Source organism: Apus apus, chromosome 9, assembly GCF_020740795.1.
Source record: "Apus apus isolate bApuApu2 chromosome 9, bApuApu2.pri.cur, whole genome shotgun sequence".
NCBI lineage: Eukaryota > Metazoa > Chordata > Aves > Apodiformes > Apodidae > Apus > Apus apus.
In genome coordinates this window covers 12384092-12407803 of record NC_067290.1, presented here as the reverse complement: position 1 = coordinate 12407803, position 23712 = coordinate 12384092, and the positions used below count along the sequence as shown (strand labels likewise).

The 23712-nt window shown below is 43.1% G+C and overlaps 1 protein-coding gene across 1 annotated transcript; it reads left to right on the top strand.

Annotated features, from left to right (window-relative positions):
• Positions 1-68: 68 nt before the first annotated feature.
• On the top strand, positions 69-23712 carry RHOA (ras homolog family member A). Its single transcript, XM_051627358.1, has 5 exons — positions 69-227; positions 16509-16666; positions 19484-19604; positions 21365-21495; positions 22447-23712. The coding sequence occupies exons 2-5, from the start codon at positions 16511-16513 to the stop codon at positions 22618-22620; spliced, it is 582 nt and encodes a 193-aa protein (XP_051483318.1). The 5' UTR covers positions 69-227; positions 16509-16510; the 3' UTR covers positions 22621-23712.

The following is a 23712-nucleotide window of genomic DNA, read 5'->3' as shown; positions in this document are numbered from 1 at the left end:
CGGGCATTTATAGCGCCCCTTCCCGGCAGCCCCCGCGCCGGGCCGCCCCGATTGGCCCGCGGGCGGGCGGGGGCGCGCAGGGCCGGGGCGGGCGGGGCCGGGCGGGGAGCGCAGCGCCGGGCCGGGGAGCGCGCACGCCCCCGCCCCGCCCGCTTCCGTTCGCCGCTGCTCGAGCTCGGGCCTGTGGAGCAGGAAGCGGCGGGAGCCAGACCCAGCGCAGGCCGCAGGTACCGGGGCGGGGAGGGAACTCTCCGCCGCGCGGGGACGGGGCCGGCTCGCCGGCTTTCTCCCCCCGCCCCCGCTTCGCTGCTGCCGGCGCCGCCGGGTGGGGCCCGCCCGCCTTCGCCGGGAGCCCGCGCCGCGGCCTGCGGGCGGGCGGGGGCGGACGGGGCCTGGCCGAGCCTCTCGCCGCCGCGTCCGGGCGCGCACAAAAAGGAGGGGGGGGTGGGGGGGGGGGGGAGGCGTGTGCGGCGGCCCGGCCGCCCCTCCGGGAGCCCCCAAGTTTCCGGGGCCGGTAACGGGGCCTTTTCCGGGCGACGGCAGCGGGGGAGGGGCGGGCGTGCGGGCCGGGGCGCGGCCCCCGGGGGCTGCCCCGCGGCGGGGACCCCGCTGCTGCCAGCGCCGCCGTGGGCGGTGCGGGGGCGGCGCTGCCTCCCGGCGCGCTCCCCGCGGGGTGTGACACGGGTGGGCAGGGGGGAGGTGGGACCCGCTGAGTGGCAGCTTGTTGTGGTGACGTCACCCGGGCGCGCGGGAGCGCGGGGCCGGGCCCGGGGGGCGATGCGGGGCCGGGCCCGGGCGCCGGCGGCAGCGCCCCCGGGGCTGCGGGTGCTGGAAGTTGGGCCGGGGAAGGGCCCGTCTCCCGGGGCGCCGCTGCAAACTTGTTCCTTCGGTGCCCGGGGCGCGCGGGCAAGTGTGTGAGAGCTGGGTTTGGGGTTAAAACGGGCTTTTTGAGGCGGTCGACTTCGCGTGGCCCAGCGGTCTCGCCGAGGCTGAAGATGAGGCCCTCCCTAAACCATCTTAGCCTGTCCCTGCAGGGGTGAGAGGAGCCTCAAGACTGCTGAAGTTGTGTTTTGGGTCTAAAAAATCTCCAAAAGCTTAATCTAGAGGTTTGCAGAGTTAAAGTTATTGCAGAGACTCCGGGCAAAGTATTGTCCCCAGTCAAATGATGCCTTTACTGCTTTGATGTCCCTTTAAGTCTGTCTCTTCGAGGTGTCTGGAACGGGGGTTGGTTTGTTTTTAGGTGCTGCCTCATATCCAGCTTTTGTTCCTCTGCCAGTTCAGTTCACCTGTTTGTGGCAGGGAACCCTTCCCCAGCTGTGCTTCCCACCCCCTCTTTCTGTATGTCATGGCAGGATTAAAAAAAACTAAGTCCTAGGACCTGCCCAGGGAATGTTAGATTTGTTGTCACTTTTTTCTTCCCCAGAGCTTAGACTAGGTAACAGTTCTGGGGTAATGTGAAAACAGTGCACATCTTCTAAAAACAAAACTTTCATAAACCTGTTTTTCTCTCAGAAATTAGCTTTGCTTCTCCTCAGTGTTGTTAGTGACTCAAAGTATTAGATTCTCCAATGGCTTTCTTTTGGGATTTTAAGGAGGGTTTTTTTTCATTTTTTTCAGTAGGGAAATAAAAAAAAGATTGATTGTGAAAATGTTTACTTTGTGCTGAGGGCTCTTCTGATGCATCCATCCCTGTGCCCTCCTCCTGCCCTATTCTGGCCTTACCCAGGTCTTCAGCCACACAGCACTAGCATTTCTGTTTCAGATACACAGGCTAATTCTGGCTCTCCTTTGGACCAAGGCTGCAAGTTTAAAAAAAGAAAAATTGCCATTAGCCTTATTTCATTCTAATTAGTTCACTGGAAGGCTCAACAGTACATTCAGCTTAAATGCTTGACATAAACCAGTTTTATTGGGCGATTTGTATCATTTAACACTAGAATACGTGGTGTGGTTTTTTTTAAGTAATTTCTTAAGACACAAATGCACCTTCAAACAAGGGGCAAAAGAAATTCAGCCACAGAGCTAAGCTGAGCAACTCTTGTGTTACCCCTCCTAGCTCACCCAGCTCACACTCTGGCCGGGTGCCACAGCAATTGAACGCCAGAGGCGGGGAGTTCTCTGAGCCAGGAATTGACAGTAAAAACATCCTAAATTATCTTAACTGCCACCAGGATGTAGGACTAGTGATGGCTCTTCAGATAAGCAAATTCCAAATAAAAACAATTTGATAGTTTGGAGGGGCTTAGAAATATCATAATATTTCCTTATTTTCATGGTAACTCTTGGGTTTTTTTACTTTTTACAGTTTGACTTTTTCTCTCAACATATTTATGTTGCCCCAGACTCTGTTGGCTTGTCTTTGTTATTTCTCTGGTCCACTCAGCCCTAGAAATTTCTGACCTTGACTGCTACCTTCTCATTCAGTCTCTCTGTAACATTTTATTCCCTGCTGCTGTGATATCATTAGGTTCTTTCCAAGTCTCCACTCAGACACTATCTTTTACACGCTAATGTGGCTGCTGTTCCACATCCATTTAAACTCTTATATACTGCTGTGTTGTCTTACAAGTTATTTTCAAATGCAGTTTAGCTAATATGGAGGAAAAATTTAATGGGCGAGTTTGAGGAAGTTAGCATGTTGATAAAGGTTAGCCAGCAAGCCCTTTAAATCTTAAATTGATCCATGATGAGTCTGTCTTAGTAAGCAAGTAATAAGGGTGAAATCCCATCATACAGAACAGCACTGTGCATGTGCAGCTCACCTTCATGCTGTGCAGATGCACACGCTTGGAGGCCTCTCTTAAGTGTCTGGGTGCCTTCTGGCCTTGATATCATCTCTGTTCTTGCCTATTTCTGAACTGTGAACAAAAGGTACCAAAAGTATAATCGGAGTTTGTAGGGCAACTCTGATCTGTTCATCCTCTCTTCTGTCCTTTTCCTATCACCATGTTTTCACTTGGGAAGGGCATGTGAGGCAGTAAAAAAACTAAGATATCCATAGACCGTCTTTTAATTAACTAGCAGCCAGTCCTTCCTAACTGAATCATCTAATTAAACTAATCAGAACAAGGCTCACTGTCTTTCTTTGACCAGCCTTCATGACCAAGGTCCCTAGTAGAAGGAACAGATGGAGAGTCGTTATAGTGAGTAAAATTGGGCAGCACACCCACAAATAATATGAGATCTTTCTTTCCTTGAGCTCTGACAATTGTGCAGGTTTTATTTGCTCTTTTTTTATTGTTGTTTTTAATCAGAAACTGGGCTGAATTCAATCTCGTTGCTCAGTTAATTAGCAGTATTTTGCAACAATAAATAGTTCTGCCTCACCTGACTGTTCTGACTGATTGAACTGTGACATTTGGAGTAGATCCCTAGCACGGATGCATACAAAGTGATTCCTCCCCTTCATCTTCACAGTTTTAAGGTTGTCTTTGTGTGTGTCAGTGTTTTGGAAGAGCTAGCAGCTCTCCAAGTACTAGTTATCTGTTTGCATTCTTCACTAACATTTAATTTTTCTTATGTTTTACACCTGGAGGCTCTTTGTTCTTCATCTTCTATCCGCTCTGTTGAAATTGTGTGAGATGAGAAGGCTATGTCACAGTAGGGTCTTGGCTTGGTATTGACAAAGTGAATTGGCTCATTTTTTTGAACCTCAGTCCAAAAGCTGTTTGGAAAGGCTGGGCTCCATGTAAACCACAGCAGAACTAGTCTTTTACGCTTGAAATTGAAAAAGTTATTGGGAAGATTTTAAATTATACTGTGGAATGTTGACAGATGAGAATGAGCACACAGTTTGGGATAAATAAAGTATTTGAAAGAAGAATACAGCCTTCAGAAAGATCAAGTTGTGAAGTTGACCAGAAAAGTAAATAAGAACGTGAACTCTGGCGAGTCAGATGAAAAATATAAGGACCCGCCAGAAAGACTCTGAGCAACATCATTCTAATAGCAACTAAAAAAAAAATTTTTTCCAAGTACATCAAACACAAGAAAGTTACTGGAGTATGGAGAGTCAATAGACAATGAAGAACTGAAAGAAATATTTGATGATGAAGCCATTAGTAGAAAGTTAAATTATGTGCATTCCTGTTTGCTGTGGAGGAGTCCAAAGAGGTTCCTATGCCAGAAATTCTCTTCATGGGGAACACGGAAGATCTGTCCCTGCTTGAAGTGTCAGGAAATATGTTTTTAGAGCAAAATTATAAATATAGAGACAAAATGCCAAGAGCAGATGGTGCTTCCTCAAGGGTTCCAAAGGAAAAGTGGGGATGGAAGGACAGAATTACTGATTATGTTATGTAACTTCTCACTTAATATCTTGCAGCCAGAGAAGTAGAAGATGGCTTACGAGGTAGAAGCTCTTAAAGACAGTTCAGCAGGATGTCACAGAGTTCAATGTCTTTCTAAAAAATAAACTACAAAGAAAAAAAAAGTGAACGTATGGACTAACAACTTATGGTGGGAGAAAGTCAACATGGCCTTTGCAAAATAAATGGTGCTGCTTAAATCTACTGGAGTTTTTTAATTACTTGACAAGCGCAGAGAAGGGAAGTTTGGGACAAGAGAAGAGTGGGAATCTGTGTTGCACCTGGGCTGTTCAGCATACTCATAAATGATCTGATGAGTAAGGGAAGAAGAGACAAGCTGACTAGGAAGAATTGCAGCTTAGCCTTCTGACACTGAATGACAAGCAGTAAAATGTCAAATGAAATTTGTTCCAGATAAATACAAAGTGGGGGAAAAACCCAACTTTGTTTATGCACTGATGGGATAAAATTTAATTGCCAATTAAAAGGAAGAACTTGTCATAATTCTGTGAAAATGTGGGTTTAATGTTCAGCAGTGAGCATGTGGGCATATGTGAGGGCTTTGGGGAAGGAAATAAAGCAGAAAGCAGAGGGTGATCATGGCTCTCAGCTCTTGGAACACTAATCACTGTGGTTTTGCATGAAGGAAGGTGGGCTGTGAGATACAGTGCAACTGGAAAAGCAAAGCAGAAGCTGACAAGAATGATTGGGGATAAGGAATGGATTCCATACAAGGGATGTTTAAGAAGATTTGAACCCTTCAGCTTGGCAAAGACATGACTGAGTACAGTCTGGTCTAGATCAAAACGGGCGGTGCCTCTCCTGCAGTCTGTGCAGTGCCACCAAGGGCTTGGAATGACAGCGATTTGCGTGGCTTCAAACAGGTGAAATCACAGCAGAAGGTGTTACCACATGGGCTGCTGAGCACAAATATTTAAAAAAGACCAAGAATACCCCCAAGCTGGAAACTGAGAAAATACAGTTGCAGAGTTATTAATGTGTTTGCTCCTTCTTTTAGTCATCTGAGGTACCTTGTGTGTGTCAGGCAGGGTGGTTGATAGGTGTTTGATCTGAACCAGCACAATCTCAACAGGTGTTGTGTGGTGGGAGAACAGGAGAAACACTGATGAGAGCATCAGCTGTGGGTACAAAAGGATGGTTGTTTTCAAGAGCTGGTGTTAGTTTCTCTTGTCCCTATGTGCTTCTGCTGCCAGCTGCAGGCCAGTGGTGGGTGCTTAAAGACAGCTATCTCACCCAGGCAGAACCGGTTTTGTTCAGCATGTGGGCACCTCGCATCCCGTTTGACATGCTGGAGGTGTCTGGGCAGAGAGGATATAAAGAAAAAAAACCTGGCACAAATGGGAAGTGTTTTGCAGATTGCACATGAGTGGGGATCCACAGATCTGCTATAATTACCTCAATATTAAGCCCTAATCTAATTTTGTGCAAAGTAATCTTGGTACTTGCTGTTGCATAAGAGGAGTGCCCTCCTAAGTCATCGTACTACAGATAACAAAAGATCTAGTCAGTGGGGGCAAAGTATCAAGAATGTTAAGTGAGGGTGGAAGAACAGCAATGGCAGCTACAGGTCCTGAGGACAAAATGCTGCTTTCAGACCCTCTAGTCCCAGCTTTGCTTTCAGCCTTGGAGAGTTACTTGTCGTGGTAGAGTATGGCAGGGGAGAAATGCTGGAAATAGCTTTCTTCCCCAGATTCTGAAATTGTGTTAATTTAGTAATTGTATAGAAACAGGGACATGAACAGTATAGGGGTCAACTTGGCAGATAGTCGAGAACAAAGAAAATTTGCAGTGGACCAGAAGGACCTTGCTGGGTTTTATGTTTGCAAAACGGGATGCACAGTGACAATATTAAGACAGTGTTCTGCTAGCACATACTGCTGTTTTCATTTCTAACAATTTTGGCTTAAACAGGCTTAAAAAAGATGTTTCAGGAGCCTCCTTTTGCGATATTTTTCCCCAATCAAGTGCCGAGAGTTAAATAACCTGACTTGGAAAGGAAATGAAGGCATCTGTTTTCTTTGCGCTTGAAAAACAATGGAAGAAAACCCTACACATGAACTAGGAAAAAAGTAGAAACTGAAAGTAGAAAATGCAGAACAGAAGCACAAAGCCGTGAAAGTAACTGGGAGAAAAAGGGAGCTCGGAGAGAAACCTATGTCTAAGAAATTACGGCCCTAAAACATTGAGATGTGGTAGAAACAGCAAAGCCTTGCTGTGTGCCCTGCCGGGAGACTTGCCTGCCTTTGCTTTGAACATGGCTTATCCTGTGTGCCCTTGTCCTTCTTTTACAAGATGAACACTCAGGCCCCAGCTTTCGTCACCACCACTTAAAATCTTAGAAAAGTGTCTGCAGTTGTTTTCCTTTTCAGTTGCATGTCTTTCAGACTGTCTTTTTCCCAGTTCTGCCATAGTTGTTCCTTGTATGGATGCTGTTCTATGGTTTAATCATCCACGCTGCCTTGCTCTGACTCATTTCCAGATCCTTTGCAGCCTTTTGACCCAGGGAGGATCACAACTGCAGAGTCAAAAGATGCAGGTGTGCTTGTGGATTCATACACCAGCTTAATGATTTTTGTTTTTTCCTAATTCTTAATGCTGGAATTTAAAAATTATTTGTAGCTCTTCAGAGTGCTGAGCTTATATCTTAAAGGAGTTAACTATATAACCCTGAAATATTGCTCTTGAGTAGCTGTGAGTCCATCAGTTCATGTAGGAAGTTGTATCTGTTTTTTACCTTATGTATCACTTCACATTTATCTATTTCAAATTTCACTGCACAGGCACAGCGTCTTCTAAGGCTCTGAAATTCATCATAGTAAGTGCTTTATTACCTGAACATCTTTACATCATCAGTAAATTTTGTTATATTGCTCTTTTTCTTTGCTTCTTTAGGTCATTTAGGAATGTCAAGCTGTGCAGATTCCACTTGCTGGTGGTCTTCCATGAGACTTGAGCATTTCTTTCTGTCTGGTTTACCATCCTTCACCAGTTATTTATCCATCCACAGGGAACTTCACTGTAGTTAGGTATTTTGATTATCTGTTTAAATAAGTGGGTTTAGAAAAAACCCAATGTTGAATGGTATCACATGCCTAATCTGACCAGATTGAGTAGCTGACACTTATGTTTTGATCTATATCTTAGCTCTGAAGCTCTCTGGCCTGAGTATGGAGGGATTTTATTTTTTTTTTTTTTTTCCAGAAAGCTCTTTACATAGTGCAGCAGTTTAAGGAGTTTGAAAGAATGCTAATATGCAGTAATAATAAAAAGAAGTAGGACAACCTTAATGATTATAATCCCATCAGACTAAGACATCAATCTCAGGTACAATGATGGAATAAGTAAAAGCATTCAGGAAAGGTTTAAGACAATGTCACTAAGCCTGGTTGGGGGGGGAATAGAAACAAAAAAAGTTAATTGTTTCAATTTGGTTAAGTACAGGTGTTCATGGTAACCTTCGATTAGCACTTGACAGTAATTGTGTGTCAATTTCAGTGAGAAACTGAACCAGTACAAAACAGATATGGTTCCTGTTAAATTGAGTAGAAGGAGGACAGCTTTTAAAGACAGGTGGAGACCTAAATGAGTCTGTGTCTAGCAAGGACACACAGGAGTTAGCTCTTGGGCTGTATTTCTTACCAGTCACCTGGGAGAAAAAAAATACCAGTATGAAGAAGTTGGCAGAGGCCAAATAAATGAGGAAGTGACAAGTAAAACCACATCAGCAGTGCAGAAAATGTAACTATGCTGGAGCAAGAGGCATGGTAGGGGATTCTCTGTTAGAAGAATTAAAGTCAAGATAGTCCACACCTGAGATAATACACAGAGTGAAAATGTGCTGGGAATGACCAAGCTGCAGCTTGTTTGTGCTTGAAATGCAGCTCAGGGTGTGGTTCTCTGATAGGGTGGTGTGAGTGGGTATGACAGCACACCCTTGTCAAAACGGTGGTGTCTCTGGGCCCTAGCAGCCCTGGTGCCTTTGGGGCTGTGATGGATGGTGTGGGATGGGAAGGTATGCAGTGCTGGGCTTCCCAGGGCCCTCCTGGCTGAAGCTTTTCACCATGACACCTCCACCACTTTGTTAGGCCATATGCAAGGAGCAGCCAGTCACTATTGTCAAAGGTGTAAATGTATTTAAAAAAAACAAAATCAACTCTATGCTAGGCTGCTTCATTCTGGAAGGTCTGTTAGGTGAGCAGCAGAAAAGAGGGTAAGCTAGGTGTAAACTGTTTGCTTTCTTCCAATTTCAGAGTAAGGAGGCAGTAACAGAAACTAATAGGGACAATTTTTAATTTGAAGGAAGTGGTTTTACACACAATGTGTAATTAAGATGTGGGAACTTCCTCCAACAGGATGTTGTGAGCCCTGGAAGTTTACATGGGTTCAAAGGGAGTCTGGACAAGCTTATGGAAGAGAAATCTTTTTGAGGTTACCAAATTCATGGGAACCACATCTAACCCAAGAAGCTCCTGAGCTGAAAATGGTTGGAGGCTGGTCAGTATGGCAGGGGAAGCTTCCCATTCCTTTTTCTTCTGTTTTGCTGTATGAATCCACCCCTAAGCTGATCCTGAATGCCAGGTGCTGAGGTGGAGAGACTAAGTCCCCAGCTGGTGTTCCCATTTTTACATGTGTGCAGAGTTGCAGTGAAGGACTGAGTCTCTATATGCACAAAGTGTACATTTAGCTGTAGGCATGAGTTGGTGTCCTGGTCTTTGTGCTGGAGCTGCTTGTGGGGGACAATGCTGAGTGTAGAAGGTTGCTCAGGTCATGGCTCAGGCATTTTAACAAAAGAATTTGATCTTGCTCTCAGGCATCATTCCTGTAAAGCATCAGTGGGTGGCCTGCACAGGGAGGGAGAGCAAGGCAGGAGAGTTTGCTCTTTCCTCTGGTGATTTGAAATCAAGAAAATGTATCAGAATCGAAAGCAATTTTATTCTTTGAAAGTTGGATGAAATGTGTGTTGTCATTCAGGATTTATCCTGAAGAGGAAAGCAAGGGCAAAGGCTGTAATTTGATAGGATGAATCCAGCTTTGAGACTTCACATGATATCTCAGATTAGCCGTACTCTGTCCGCATGACACACAACACGGTCTAGCACTGACTGGCGACTCAGGTTTCCTCAAAACCTTGGCACTGGCAGGCTTTCTGCTGGATGAGCTGTCTCCTGCCCTACTTCAGCCATTGTAAAGGCAGCATAAACAACGCACGGTGCATTTAACTGAAATGTGTTGCATGGTCTTGTCTATTAAACACTAATTTTGTGCTTTTGGTAACTCTTAATGACTGTATAAAATTCATTGGTCATTAAGGCTGGCACTGAACCAATGTCATTAAGACCTAATGCAGTTAAGCTGACCCTGCTCCCAGTTCTGGTGATGTGGTGCAAAGAGGCTTGAGCTGGTTATTTGTGGAGATAGCTGAGACCTGGTGAGGTTTATTAGCTGGGGTTGTAACAGTTAAACTGCTGCCAATTTAAAGCTGGCTCTGGAAATGTACAGCTACGTTTGCAGAGCACTTTTCCCAAACTAGTAAAACTTGCCAGACTTGAGCATGGTTAACACACAGTCTGAATAAACTGCTAGCAGAAAGCTGAACACTCAGCTCGCCCTGTCCAAGGACCTATGACCAATATTTAATCCCATCAGATACCATGCTGACCTTTTGTGTCAGTTTTTCAATTGTACTTCAGTCTTACAACAGAAGATTCCTGTTTCTCTGTGGATTACGTTTAATTAGCAACATCAGTAGCCTGCCCTGTGCTTTACCAGCTTTGGGACTTTTTTCAAATGTTAAATTTCACACATAACCCTCCAAAAAACCCCCAGCAGATATCTTTTTCTTACCAACTGTTCCCACGTAGCACTGTAGTTAGAAATAGGTCTGTTTTGCAGTACTGTCAAACTGCTTTATGTGTTGGATGCTGTAAGGATTATAAATACATTTAAAGCTTTGGTAATGAGACCTTTGGGAAACAACTAATGTGGCTTATCAGTTTATGAATGCAAGTGTCTACAGGCAGATTTGCACAGAATTAAGTAAATTTTAGTTATTCAAATAAACTGTGTTTGCTGTGGTCTTTATAGTGGTGACTGCTTTCATGTTGTTAGTGTTTGTATTCTAATGGCTTGTAATTTAACTGTATTTCTACCACAGTAATATTTGATTTCAATTTGTACATGGTACCAAGTGAGCATGATTGCTCTGAGCATGGAGTTTGCCTGGCTTTACTTCCAGCACAGCTGTACAGATGAGGTCTGTTCTGGATGTCTTGAGAAATAAAAGCAATAAATAAGTGCTCACTTGCAGCATGTTTTGGTGCATGTAGTTCATCCAGGATCTTTTTAGGAGCATTGTAACAGAAGCATCCAGCTCCTTTATGTGATTGAATCACCTTTTTTCCTTTTTTTTTTTCCTTTTTTTTTTTTTTTTCTCCCCTTATTGCAGTCCTGAGGCTGTTTGCTACCCATTTTGCAACTTCTGTAAGAGGTGAATTGGGGTCAAAGTTTGTTGTTGTTTTTTTTTTTACTTCACAACTGTTGCTAGTTAAGAGCTGGGCCATCCTGTATGGGCTATGTGGAAAAAAATAGCATGATAGCACACATAGGCTTATGTGTGCTCAAGGGAGCTGATTTAAGGTAGCACCAATAGCATTTAGAAAGCAAGCTTCAATGTTTCTGACATTTGTTTATGCATACTTTCACCAATGAAAAGGTAGTGGAGGAAAAAACAAACAAACAAACATAGTTGCAGACATTTTGCATTGGGACTTCAACAGAGGAGAAGGTTTTGATGCTTGCTGCATGTTGGCAATTCCAGAACTGGGCGATGTGGGAATCCTGGGTTCTGCACTAGAGGAGGCTGGACTTGAGCAGTTACGTCCTTCTGCCATCCTTCTCCTGGCCTCTTTGTCTACCCACTCCCTGCTCTCTGGTTTTTTGGACCATTTCCCCCACCCAAAATGCACCACACTCAGTTTCTCCACTGTCTGTACACAGTTGCCCTAAACGCAAACCTGTTTGCTTTTGGGATGATCTGCTTCCTGCTCCAAACTGCTTTGAGTTGTAGGTAGTTCTCAGTTTTGATGCCAGACCTTGCTGAACAGCCAGAAGAAAGCTGTGGGAAAAGGCTGCTCATCAATGTCCTCTTCACCACTGGAGTCTTTGGGGAAGCTTGATCCTTCTCCCCTTCAAGCTTGAGCAAGAGTGTGTTTTAAGAGTTCAGTTCCTGGTGCAGAGGCAGTTCTTCTCGGTGGTAGGTAGAGGGCAGGGCTTGACTGGTCGGGGTGGGGGTAAAAAGGGTTTAATCTTCTGGTTCCTCAGCCTTTTGTTCCTCCTGCTGGCCCGGGGCAGGGCTGATTGAATAAAGGGGAAGTGAAGCAAGTGAGAAGAGTGCCACGCTGTAAGTTGCTCAGTAGCAAAGTCTTTAAGCCCTCAGTGTGGAGGAGTCAGCAGTAAAGCTGTCTCTACAATATTTCAAATCCCTCACTTTACAACATTTTGATTTTAAGAACTTCAGCAAGACGAAGTGGGAAAATAATTTAAAGGTTGTTTTCCCCTCAGCATCAGAAACATCTTTAATGGTCCTGCTGAACTGTTTCTGCTGAGTTCTTGCTAACATATGCAGTAATCCAGATCTTTTTTTGACAAAATTGTGCATTATACAAGGGATCTGCACATATGGCATAGCAGGCAATATAAAGTTGGTAGTAGTTCATTTGTAATTGAAGTAAAATCTAGCTGAAGTACCTATGTGATGCTAAAGGGCTGTTTCTTCCACCTTACTGCTTTCTCCAGGATGGCATCCAGAGCAAGATGGGCAAAGCTGGCATGTTACCAGCTTATCCAGCTTCAGAATGTCAACAGCTTGTCCACAATCCTCACTCATGTTGTGTGGCCTTGGGATTTGCAGGAGAAGACACACTCGAAATGTTGCTCTTTGGAAAAATAAATAGTATGCTGCAGAGAAGAGGCAAATTCCATTGCAGTAAACAATAATACTTGGGGGAGAGTATGTTTAAAACATGGAAAAAAAATACTTTCCCCATTTCTCATTCTTCTGTAGTATTTGCTAGGTTCTCTTAACAAGCAGGGCTTTATGCTGCATGGGTCTGCACTTAGAAGTAGCAGCCTCATGTAACAAGGATGTTAGTGTGGCAAATCTCAGCAAACAGGAGCTCCTTGTGTTGTAACCTGCTGTGATGTTAGTGGGGTTGAGCAAACGATGTCTAAAGCTCCTGTAATACCTGTAAAAGGCACTGGCCTAGGTTGAGGAAATGTCACAATTTCATCTCTTCAGATGAGTCACTTGAGTCGTGTTGTGAGAGTTTCTACTTTGAATCCAACAGACTCACTGGTTTTAAAAATCCTATAAATGCTAAGACGGAAGGAGTGGTTCCTTTAAGTAGGAAAAATTTCAGATCTGTTGCCCTACTGCAGAAGACAGCACCAGTTCCCCTAGATCACTGCAGCCCTTCTGTGCTCATCAGGATAGAATATTTCTTGCTCATGTTCTGTGTGCAACATCAGTGATGCAGTTCCAGCAGCTTTCTGGAATTATTGGTTTCTCCCTGCTCTATGCGTTTTGTAAAATGATAAATATGTAGTACTCATGTTCAGTTACAGTAAGGTAGTTTGGATTTGGTCTGTCTGTTATATCCTCTTAGGTGGTTCATGGAGTTTTTCACCTCTACATGTAGACTCGTAAGGTGACAGGCTGTGCTGCAGCAAATACTAACTTGTATGTAACATCAGTACTGTACAGCTTCAGCTTTTTAAGCTAGCAAAGTGCTTTTTGATTCCCACTGCTCTTCCAAATCTGACTTATTTCCAGGCTTCAGAATACTTAAGAAAACAAGACTATGTCAAAATGCAGCAGAAAGACCTGACTGCTGTGAATGCTTAGAGTTGTAGTTGTGCTCTGCCCCACTGAGGTGTAGCTCCATTCTAAACAATAATAATTTTCCTCTGTTGTACTATAGAGATGTTGCTTTTCTGAGTATTTGCCAGACCTGACAATCCTTTTGGCTACCCACTAGATAGAACTGTATTTATTTAACTAAAAGTAATTAGCTAAAAGATGCTGGTCTATACACTGGATCTTCTAAATTAGGAAATTATTGATGTAAATACGCTAATGCATAGATTATGGGATGCTGTTGCCATGGCCAGATATCTGCTAAAATTTGAAGACCAAATATGGGGATTTGGGGCACTGTAGCACCACTGAAACAATTTCCGTACACATGGAGACCTTCAGTGATGCAAGATTAATTTGTCGTTAAAAGAAAGCTGAGTGCAGTCTCAACACCAGTGTTCCATCCTTGAACATCCACAGGTGGAATAGAAGTGAAGTATGTTGTTGTGGCAACAAGGGTTCAACCTCACCAGTAGATAGGAAACTTCAAATACCATAGAGCTGAAAAGTTTGTAACCACTAATGTCAGGAAGAAACAAGTGGTTGTGATGTTTGGTGACTTCCTTCCAAGGTTCTGTCCAATGGTCAGACCTGACACCCTGAGGCATCTGTGTCTACTTGCATCAATATAAAACATCAATCAAAGGAAGGATAAATAAAAGCATAATAGTAGAATATTGAGCTGTGTGAATAGAGAGCAACTTACTATGGAGCAGTCCCAGTGAAAAAAGATCTGGGAGTTTCTGTGACTTAAAAGCTGAATGTATCAACAGTGTTGGCTTGGGGGAAAGAGGGCAGGAGACAGTGGGAAGATATAAGCTTCCAGTATGGTATTTAAGCAACACTGTATCCTTGGAAGGTCAATAAAATAATCCTTCAGCTCTAGTTAATGTTCATAAAGCCAGAGGTGAAATACTGGAATCAGCTTTTGGGCTCCATGCTTTGGTAAATTTGTGCCAGTTGGACTGTGCCCAGAAGGGAGTCCAGGAAATACAATTTACAGAGAGTGCTTGAATAAACTGGAATTGTTTTGTCTGAAGAGAAGACTCAATTAAAACATGTATTCTCAATTGCACTAGGGAAAGGGAATAATCTATTCCCCTGTGCCCATGCATGACAAGTAGGAAAAAAGGTAAAGGGCTTATATTACATCAAAGAATGTAATGAGGATACACATTGGGGGAAATTTTTTCCCATATTGTCAAGCACAGCAGTAGACGTGTCATAGATTTTGTAGGACTGAGTATGACAGTTTTTAAGGGCAGAATAGGCAAAGCTGTCAGTAGATAGAACTTTTAAGTAGTTGATTTTGACTTGGTACAGAGGACAAATGTTTTCTAGTTCTGTAAAAATCAAATATCACCATTGCTAGAAAGTATTCAAAATCATCTAAAACCACTGAAAGAAAGCCTTTCTAAAGCTTGAATCATTTCAAACCTTCCACAAATGTAAAAATAACCCCAAATCCCTAAGGTAAATAACTTAAATGTGTGTACATATATATTCACAAGGTGAAAGAAGCTCATTTTAGAGATAGATTTGGATTACTTGAGTGCAGTTGTCTGACAACAGTGTGCTCTACAAGCCCTTGAGCCCTTGCTGCGCTGATATGATATGATCTTTCTCCATTTGCACCTGGAGCAGAAGTAGATAACCTCTTGTAATAGCCACTGCTTCTTCAGCACCTAAATGGTACTAAAGGTTGCTTTTAGATGGCTAGTTTTTACCTTTTTCTTAATTTTGTAAGGGAGGAGGCAGAAAGGAGAAAACATTTTTGCTGTGTTCTTCAGTTCTCTTCTGTGCTTCTTCAAGCTCTTCTCCCCTCACCAGCACCCCTAGTCATCCTCACACAGCTTTGTACTGTGGTTGTCATGGCAAAAGTTAACTCACAAGGGTGCTCCCTCTGTGGTATTTTGGTCACGCCATGGTAAGTACTATGGTGATGTTGCTGTTTGCTCCATTTCCAGGAAGCTTCATGGGATGACTAAGCGACTTCCCCTCAAGTGCCTTCATGTTATGGAGAAGAAAGTAGTTCATTCCAGTCCCTTGTAGCCAGGTCCCTCCCTAAATCTGTGGCTTATTCCGGCAGAGGTTGCAAATAAATGCCTAGGGAAGAGAAGAGAGCAGGCACATATATAGTGCTTCCCAAAGTATTATTTCAGCCTCCGTTATTCTACTATGGGGGTGTTCTGAGGCAGATGTGGTTTCTGCATGCATTAACTCACAGCCAGTCTCCTTTAGGCCTGTATAAATTTCTTCTGTCCACAACATCCTCTTGTTGGAGTTCCCAGGGCCTGTTGCCTTCTGGGGGGTTTGAACCCTCTTCTATCTTTGTATCACCTCCCTTGCATTTGTTTGTGGGAAGTGATGAACAATCAATCCATACTTCTTGGGCTGCTTATGACTTTGTAGAAATTTGCCAAATCCAACAGAATCATCTCCTTCAGTCCCATCCTGACTCTAGGCTTTCATTAAACCTTTTCAAGCTTTCACACCTTATTTTTGAACCTGAAGTTATATGTGAACAAGCCATAGTTTTGTATTCTCCTGGTACAAATAAATTTACTGAACAGCAGAGACCTGTGTGGAGTATCATGGTGGTGTCTCCCTCTGTGTGTCCCCTTTCCTTAATGTAAGCTGACAGCACACCAAGTAACCTGGTAACATGATGTTTGGGAAAGCAGACTGAGGACTGGAATGTGTCCTTCCAAAATCCTTTGCAGTGTGGTGGTTGTAATACAAGGAACAGGCTTGTTTCCTTGGGATTCTTCTGTTGGTGCTTTGATGTGGCTGCAGATGTTCTTCAGACCAGCTGACTTCCACACAGCTTCTGGCACTTTATAGTCAGGACAAGTCAGCATGACAAGAAAATGTTACTGCCTTTGAATTGAAGCGTCTTTTATTTGATGACCTAAAACACACTTCTCAGACAGTGCTCTTGGACAGCACTGCCTGCTCACTTGCTGTATCTGACATTCCTGTTTCAACCTTTACAATAGGTAAATAAATGTTAAACCAGGCTGTTCTCCTCTCCTTTCTAATATTTTTGTACATAGTGGCTCACCAGTATGTTGACAAATCCTGGGTAACATTTTTCTGAAAAGGATGGGAACTTGAACTTGTATGATTCCAAATACCTGTGTCTCTGGACATGTAGACCTGATTTAAAAGTTCGTATTAGCTGGAGGTGTAGTGGTTGTTGGTTATTAGCACCTCAGTTAAAAACTGCAGCAGATGAATTAATAAGTTGTTTTTTTGTTTTTCAGCTATGGCAGCCATTCGAAAAAAGCTGGTTATAGTGGGTGATGGTGCCTGTGGAAAGACCTGTCTGCTGATTGTATTTAGCAAAGACCAGTTCCCTGAAGTGTATGTTCCCACTGTCTTTGAAAATTATGTAGCAGATATTGAAGTGGATGGAAAGCAGGTATGTGCACTCTTCTGTGACAGTCGTAATGAAATTGAATTTGTTCAGAATAGCACAGAGAGATCTATACTTCTTTAATAAGTGGTTAGTACAAATCCTTAGTGTTTGTATTGTAAATATATTTTTAAATATTAAGCAAAACATAATTAAATATTCCTGAGGAAAAAATACTGGCTGTGCTAGAACCTCCTCATATCCAGTGTCTGTTCAGAAACTAATTTCTAGCCTTAAACAAGTTGAAATTCTAAAACCCATACAGTTATTTCAAGTAAAATGTTGCAGTTGGTGGCAGCAGATGGAGCAATTTGGAGGCTTGACCACATGCTAAGGACATTGAGCTGCTGGTCTTTGGAATTGTGTGGTGGACTCCCTGTTCTGGTAGTAATGTGGTATTGTGGTTAACAAAGACTAGTTCCTGGGAAGAGCCTTTTTTTCATGCCCTCTCCTGGCAACGTGCAGAATCCTCCTCAGAAGACATGACTGACAGGCTTCAAAGGGGTTTGGTTTTTGTAGTGCACCTCAGCATCACCTTTACTGCTTGTCTGAAGGAACACAGTTCTTAGCAGCCAAGCATACACACAGCTCACTGAGCTTCATCTGTAGTTTGTTCTTCAGTAAATTAATCATTAAAATATTTAATTTTATTTTAAAATACTTTGAAAATCAGTTTTCAGTCAGTATGACCTCTGAGTCCTTTTGTTTGCCACACAAGTGAATGTGCCAGAGCCCGGCCCTGAGAGGCAGTTTTCGGAAGGCTGCTCTCTGCATGCTGGGTAGGTTGCCTTCTGCCTTTGTGTCACACGAGGTAGTGTGTGATGTGTAAAATTGTCACCTCCAGGATACTCCAGAAGCACACAACGCAGAAACTTTGCACCATGAGAGCTCAACTATTTTCAAGCCCTTTTAGGCAGCCGTGGTGTCTGTTGCTGTAACCACATGGAGCTGGCCTCAGTGCCATGGGTTCTCATCTGAACCACGTGGCAGGTTTTGATGGTGCTGAGCTTCCCTGTCTCACCCCTTGCTGCCACACGTGCCTTTGCTCTGGGTCCAGATGCAGTCAGAACATCTCTCAGTCAGTTCTAGCTCAGAGGCAGACACAGATCAATAGAAGCTGCTCAGTTTCAATCCTGATTTGAGCAGAAATGTTTTGTGCTGATTTTGGGCTTTATGTTAAATTTTATTTCCTACTTTTACAGGCATGGATTACATGTGGGTTTAGTTGTGACAGTTCATACAATATGAGTCTAAAAATAGCTTTTCTCTCCCAATGTATGAATGTTTTGTTTTTTTACAGAAAAAAACTTTTAGACTAATATTAGAACATGTTCTCCCCCATGTAACAGTTTCTGCAATTCCTGTATTATATCTTAGACTCTAAGGACTATTGCTTAAAATATGTATGATACCAATTTCCCTATCTTACCACCTAGTCAAACTTCCTCATTCCCTTCTGACTGGATCTCTGTACCTCTAAAGGGGTTCAAGAGAGAGTTATGCCCTATCAGCTACATGCAGCCAGTATCTAAATAAAAACTGCATGAGCAGCTTAAGCAGTGCATTTTCTATTGTGAAAATGTCAGCTGATTCTTTTCATAACTAGGTGACATACTTCATTTGAGCACTTTGTCTTCTGAAAACGTGATTACAGAAGTTTGAGGAGAGCAGTACTTAAGGCTGTTCTATTTGACAGCCACTTACCTCCATCTTCCTAGAAAAGCATTACTGGAAATATTCAGAAGCCATGAGAAGACAAAACAGTGATGGTACAAAATGCATTTGTTTAGATAGAGCCAAAGGAGTGGATTCCAGTGTCCTGTGAGGGAGCCCTCAACAGACATCTCTGTAAAAAAATAGGAGTGTTTTCCACTTGCAAATCAGAATGCAGAGGTGGCTCTGGGAGGAGTATTTCTGACTGAAATACAGAGGGATTTTTATTTTTTTTAATATGCGTGCAACTAAAGGTTCATACTGTCACAATTTAACCAGGCAGTTGCATTGCACTTTCAGGCTCACATTTGTGTTCCAGTTCTGCCCATCTATCTTTGTCTGAACTGCTGTGGACTTTTTTTCCAAAATTTTTGGACATAAGGAACCCACTCTGTTGCAAAGGCAGATGTATCATAGAATTTCAAGTAAGAGTATATCTTAAGAGCTAGTAGTTTTTAAATTTCCTAATTTAAATATTGACTACTCCTGTGCTTTTAAACAATCATTTTGGGGTGTTCTCCTGTAGCTTGACCATAAGTAGAAATATTAACATTAGCTGCTTTACTCAGTTCCTAGTAACAGGAAGCTTTATGCAAAAGTCAGGTTTATTTCAAAGCAAATTGCAAGTGTAAAATTCTTCTGTGATGGAGTTTTAATGAATTTATGCACAAATAAGTATGATCTTGACATTTCTTAGTCACTACGGATTCCAGCTGTAAATCAGTTGCAAATGTGCATAATCCTAAAAACCACATACTTAGAGAATCCACTTCCACTGAGAACTGGTATTTCTGGAATGCTTATCAGGGAGATTTCCAGTCGTTTGGAGCTGATTCCCTTCAATTCTTCTGTCTTGCTTTTCTGCTGGTAGTTTTTATGTCCTTTCAGAGACACTGGTCATGGATATAAATAAAAGTTTCATAAGATGCGACAGAATATTTGGAGTTATGGGATGAAGATTCTCACAGATCTCCTGTCAAAGCAGTTGGTCTTTTAGTCTCTTCCCTTTGAATGTTGTTGACTGAAATATTTCATCCTGGTTTCTTGGATTACTGTCTTCGGAATCAAAACTTTCCTGGTGATCTGGCTAACTGCCTTGATCTTCTGCAGGTTGAGTTGGCTTTGTGGGATACAGCAGGACAAGAAGACTATGATCGACTTAGACCGCTTTCTTATCCAGATACTGATGTTATACTTATGTGTTTTTCAATTGATAGTCCTGATAGTTTAGGTAAGTAGATGACTAATGGAATCAGAACTGTGTGTCACTGTATTTCAGAGAATCATAAAACTATTCAGGTTGGAAAAGACCCTTGGGATCACCAAGTCCAACCATCATCCCTGCTCTACAAAGTTCTCCCTGAACCATATCCACAAACACCACATCCAAATGACCCTTAAACACATCCAGGGATGGTGACTCAATCACCTCCCTGGGCAGCCTATTCCAGTGTCTAACCGCTCTTTCTGTGAATTTTTTTTTTCCTAATGTCCAGTCCAAACCTGCCCTGTTGCAACTTGAAGCCATTCCCTCTTGTTCTGTTGCTAATTACCTGTGAAAAGAGACCAGCACCAACCTCTCTACAATGACCTTTCAGGTAGTTGTAGAGACTGATGAGGTCTCCCCTCAGCCTCCTCTTTCTCCAACTAAACATTCCCAGCTCCTTCAAGTGTTCTTCGTAAGATTTATTCTCTAGGCCCTTCACCAGCTTCGTTGCCCTCCTCTGTGCTCGCTGCACACCTCGAGATCCCTCTTGAATTGAGGTGCCCAAAACTGGACACTACTCCAGGTGTGGCGACCCCAGTGCTGAGTACAGAGGGACAATCACCTCTCTACTTCTGCTGGTCACATGATTTCTAATACAAGCCAGGATGCCATTGGCTTTCTTGGCCACCTGGGCACACTGCTGGCTCAGTTAGAACCTCCAGGTCCTTTTGTGCCAGACACTTTCCAGCCACACTTCCCCAAGCCTGTAACGTTGCATGGGGTTGTTGTGGCGCAAGTGCAGGACCCAGCACTTGGCCTTGTTGAAGCCCAACAAGGCAATTTTCCCTTAGAAATTGTGCTGTAAAATGTATTTTCATGTGCTGTAATAATGGAGAGCATTCCTAGTTTCAAAATTCATGCTGGTTTGAATGTGTAGTTTTCAGACAAAGATCTTAAAGCAAGGTGCATTCTGCAGCAGTGCCGAAGGGTGTTTTGTGAGCCTCAGCAGCGCGCTGTGCCCCTGGGGCTGTGCTGCACAACTGGAGCAGTGCTTGGCAGGGAGGCAGCTCCCTGGCCTGGACCAGCACCCCCAGCCACACAACACTGACTGGTGGGCCAAGGCAGCGTGGCTGGTGTGCTTGTCCTTTTGAGGTGCTGCTTGGTGACCCCAAGCAAGCAGGACACTTCTCTGTCTCCAGGAGCCCTGTGAGCACATAAGGTGTCCACTGACTGACGTGGCCCATCCAAGGTTGGATTTTATTTTACCTTTTTTTTTTTAATTTCTCCCTGAAAATGACAGGCTCTTACACACTTGAGGCCACACTATATCCCTGAAAATAGAGTCACTTTTGTGTAAATGGGAAACCTAGCTTTGTGTTTTCATCCCTTCCTTTCCCCCTCCATTTATTCAAGAGAGATGAGCTTGAAACACTTCAAGTTACTGGTCCCAGATAGCCTGGGGTTTTTTTGCTGTCTGCTTGGTGAGTTGAAAGCATGGGCTAGAGCCACACTGGAAGAGGGTTTTCTCACATTCAGAGGCTGGAGATTAATACTATCCTAGTTCTGCATTCCAGTGACTGACATCTGCTTGTAATGGATGAAAAAAAAGAGTTGCCTAATTTATGAATACTGAGCTCCAAAACAAGTCTATTTGCTTCCCAAATTAAGCGCATCAATGTGGATTAGCAAGTTAAAACCACTCAGGCAGCAGCTAAAAGCTTTAAAATAAAACTCTCCCCAGAAGTGGGTTTCAGTACAGTCACACTTGTATTTATTTTTTTCAGAAAACATCCCAGAGAAGTGGACCCCAGAGGTGAAGCATTTCTGCCCAAACGTGCCTATCATCTTGGTAGGAAACAAGAAGGACCTGAGGAATGACGAGCACACAAGACGAGAGCTGGCCAAAATGAAGCAGGCAGGTTCCTTTCTGATAGTCCTGGAGAAGAAAGTGTGTAGTGGTTGTACCAGAGCTTTAAACAGGCATCTGCAGCTACTGCCAGCTTCCTATGGGCTGCATAATGAACACTTAGCCATGGCAGAAAACAGAAAGTATATTTTACTCTTAATTGAGTGCTTCTTTTTTTCATATTTGGAAATGTAATTTTTAGAAAAAGGTATTCTCAACAATGAAAATGGCTATATTGGATTACTGAGAGTCAGCTGCTCTCCATGCTGGAGAGCTGGGTACCTGAAGTAGAAAGGCATTAATTAGGAGACATCAGCACATCAAGTGCTTGCATGCATGGGTGGTTGTTTATTTTTTATGTTCAGGATGGGAAAGGAAACAGTTTTATTGATAGGTGAAGTGATAACCACATGTGCTGTAGCTTGTTCCTGAGCCTATCACCAGGTTTCATTTTCAGATCGTGTTTGAAACCCCCAGCTTGGGTTTGGGACTGCACATAGTCTGCTCTGTCCTGGAATTTTTGCTTGTGTTGCGTAGTGTGCTTGGTTTTATACAAAGACTGAGGTATTAAGTTGGGGGCTTGTTCATAGGTTTTTATTACCTTTGTGGCAAAGAGTTGCATGTGTTTTGTCTGAAATCTACTATCTTGCTCAAGTTTCAAAGGGTCTGGTGGCCTAGAAGCTCTGAGGTGTTAGAGGACTGATCATGTCCTCAAGCACTGGTATGCAAATATACACACCCTGTCTGTGTAACCCAGGCTGCAGTGTATGCTGCATCTTGAGGACATGGGCAGATTTAAAATAAAATCTACTTAAATCTAGGAGCAATTAATTAACAAACTAATTATGTGCATTTAATCCAGGAATTTCCTTGCCTTTGTTGGGAGGCTGGGTGGGAATGGGAAGGCAGGTGCATGTGGTTTTTGGATTGTTCTCAGCTGTTGCTTTTGTGCTGTTCCAGGAGCCTGTCAAACCCGAGGAAGGAAGGGATATGGCAAATCGCATTGGTGCATTTGGGTACATGGAATGTTCGGCAAAGACCAAAGACGGTGTCAGGGAGGTTTTTGAAATGGCCACTAGAGCTGCTTTGCAAGCCCGGCGTGGCAAGAAAAAGTCCGGGTGCCTTCTCTTATAAAGTGTGGCCAGGGGAAGATGGCCAAAGCAGCACCCTGCACTTGAGTAATTTTGAAGTGCTGTTTATTAATCTTAGTGTATGATTACTGGCCTTTTTCATTATCTATAATTTACTTAAGAGATTTAAAAATCGAGTCATCTTGCTACCAGTATTTAGAAGCCAACCATGATTTTTATAACAATCTGCATCAAATTCATCTGTGCACCCAAGGTTAACCTCAACATTCCTCTAACAAACCTTTTCTGCACTCACAGGATATGCCAGGCGCTAATTGAAGACAATTCTCTATCTTCTTTCTTCTCTCTAAAAAGAGAAAAAGCTGTCAACACAGAGGATTGGTCTGTAACTACTTTATAACTAACGTCCTATTCTAATTGAGTACAACAGTTACCTGGCTGTATGTGGAATCAAGCGTAGCTTCAGTGCTATCACATTTAGGAAGATCTGATTTTCATGGCTCAATGGTGTAAAACATTTAGTTTGAAAAATGTGATCACTCTGAAATGACCAAGTCCCATTCAGCTAAGGAAAAGTGAGGGTTCTGTGGTTTCATGTTAGTTACCTTTTAGTTACTGTGTAATTAGTGCCAGTTTAAATGTATGTTACCAAAAATAAATCTATTTACCCCAGCTTAGATGTAGTATTTTTTGTATAATTGGATTTCCTAATACTGTTACTTGTAACCTCTGCGTTAAGGTGTTCTGGGTTTTTTAAGAAACTGTATTTGAAAATAAAGTCCGATGGAAAGCAGCTGATCCTCTTCCCCTGTTCATTTGTAAGAGTCTGACCCATTTGAATTATTTGAGTGGTCTGCACACCCAGGAGTTTTTTCCATGACGTGCCGTAGGGATGAGAACAGACAGCCTGCTCACACTCGAAGCTTCTGAACTGTTCAGTTGCCTTAAGTTCATTGCTGGACCCAGTTTCAAAACTTTTAAAAAAAGGAAACTTTTTGTGTAAGTTTGGTTACCATGTAGTGATCAGACTCGTAACCTGTGAACTTCTTGCTGTTCTGCAGCCAACTAAACTCTTTCTGTATTTTCATTTTTCCAACAACTAATAGAATAAAGGCAGTTTTCTAAGCTCCCTGTA

Coding starts and splice junctions, on each gene's coding strand:
- RHOA (XM_051627358.1), top strand. CDS start 16,511: ATGGCAGCCATTCGAAAAAAGCTGGTTATAGTGGGTGATGGTGCCTGT. Junction 19,605..21,364: donor TGATAGTCCTGATAGTTTAG/GTAAGTAGATGA, acceptor TATTTTTTTCAG/AAAACATCCCAGAGAAGTGG. Junction 21,496..22,446: donor AGCTGGCCAAAATGAAGCAG/GCAGGTTCCTTT, acceptor GTGCTGTTCCAG/GAGCCTGTCAAACCCGAGGA.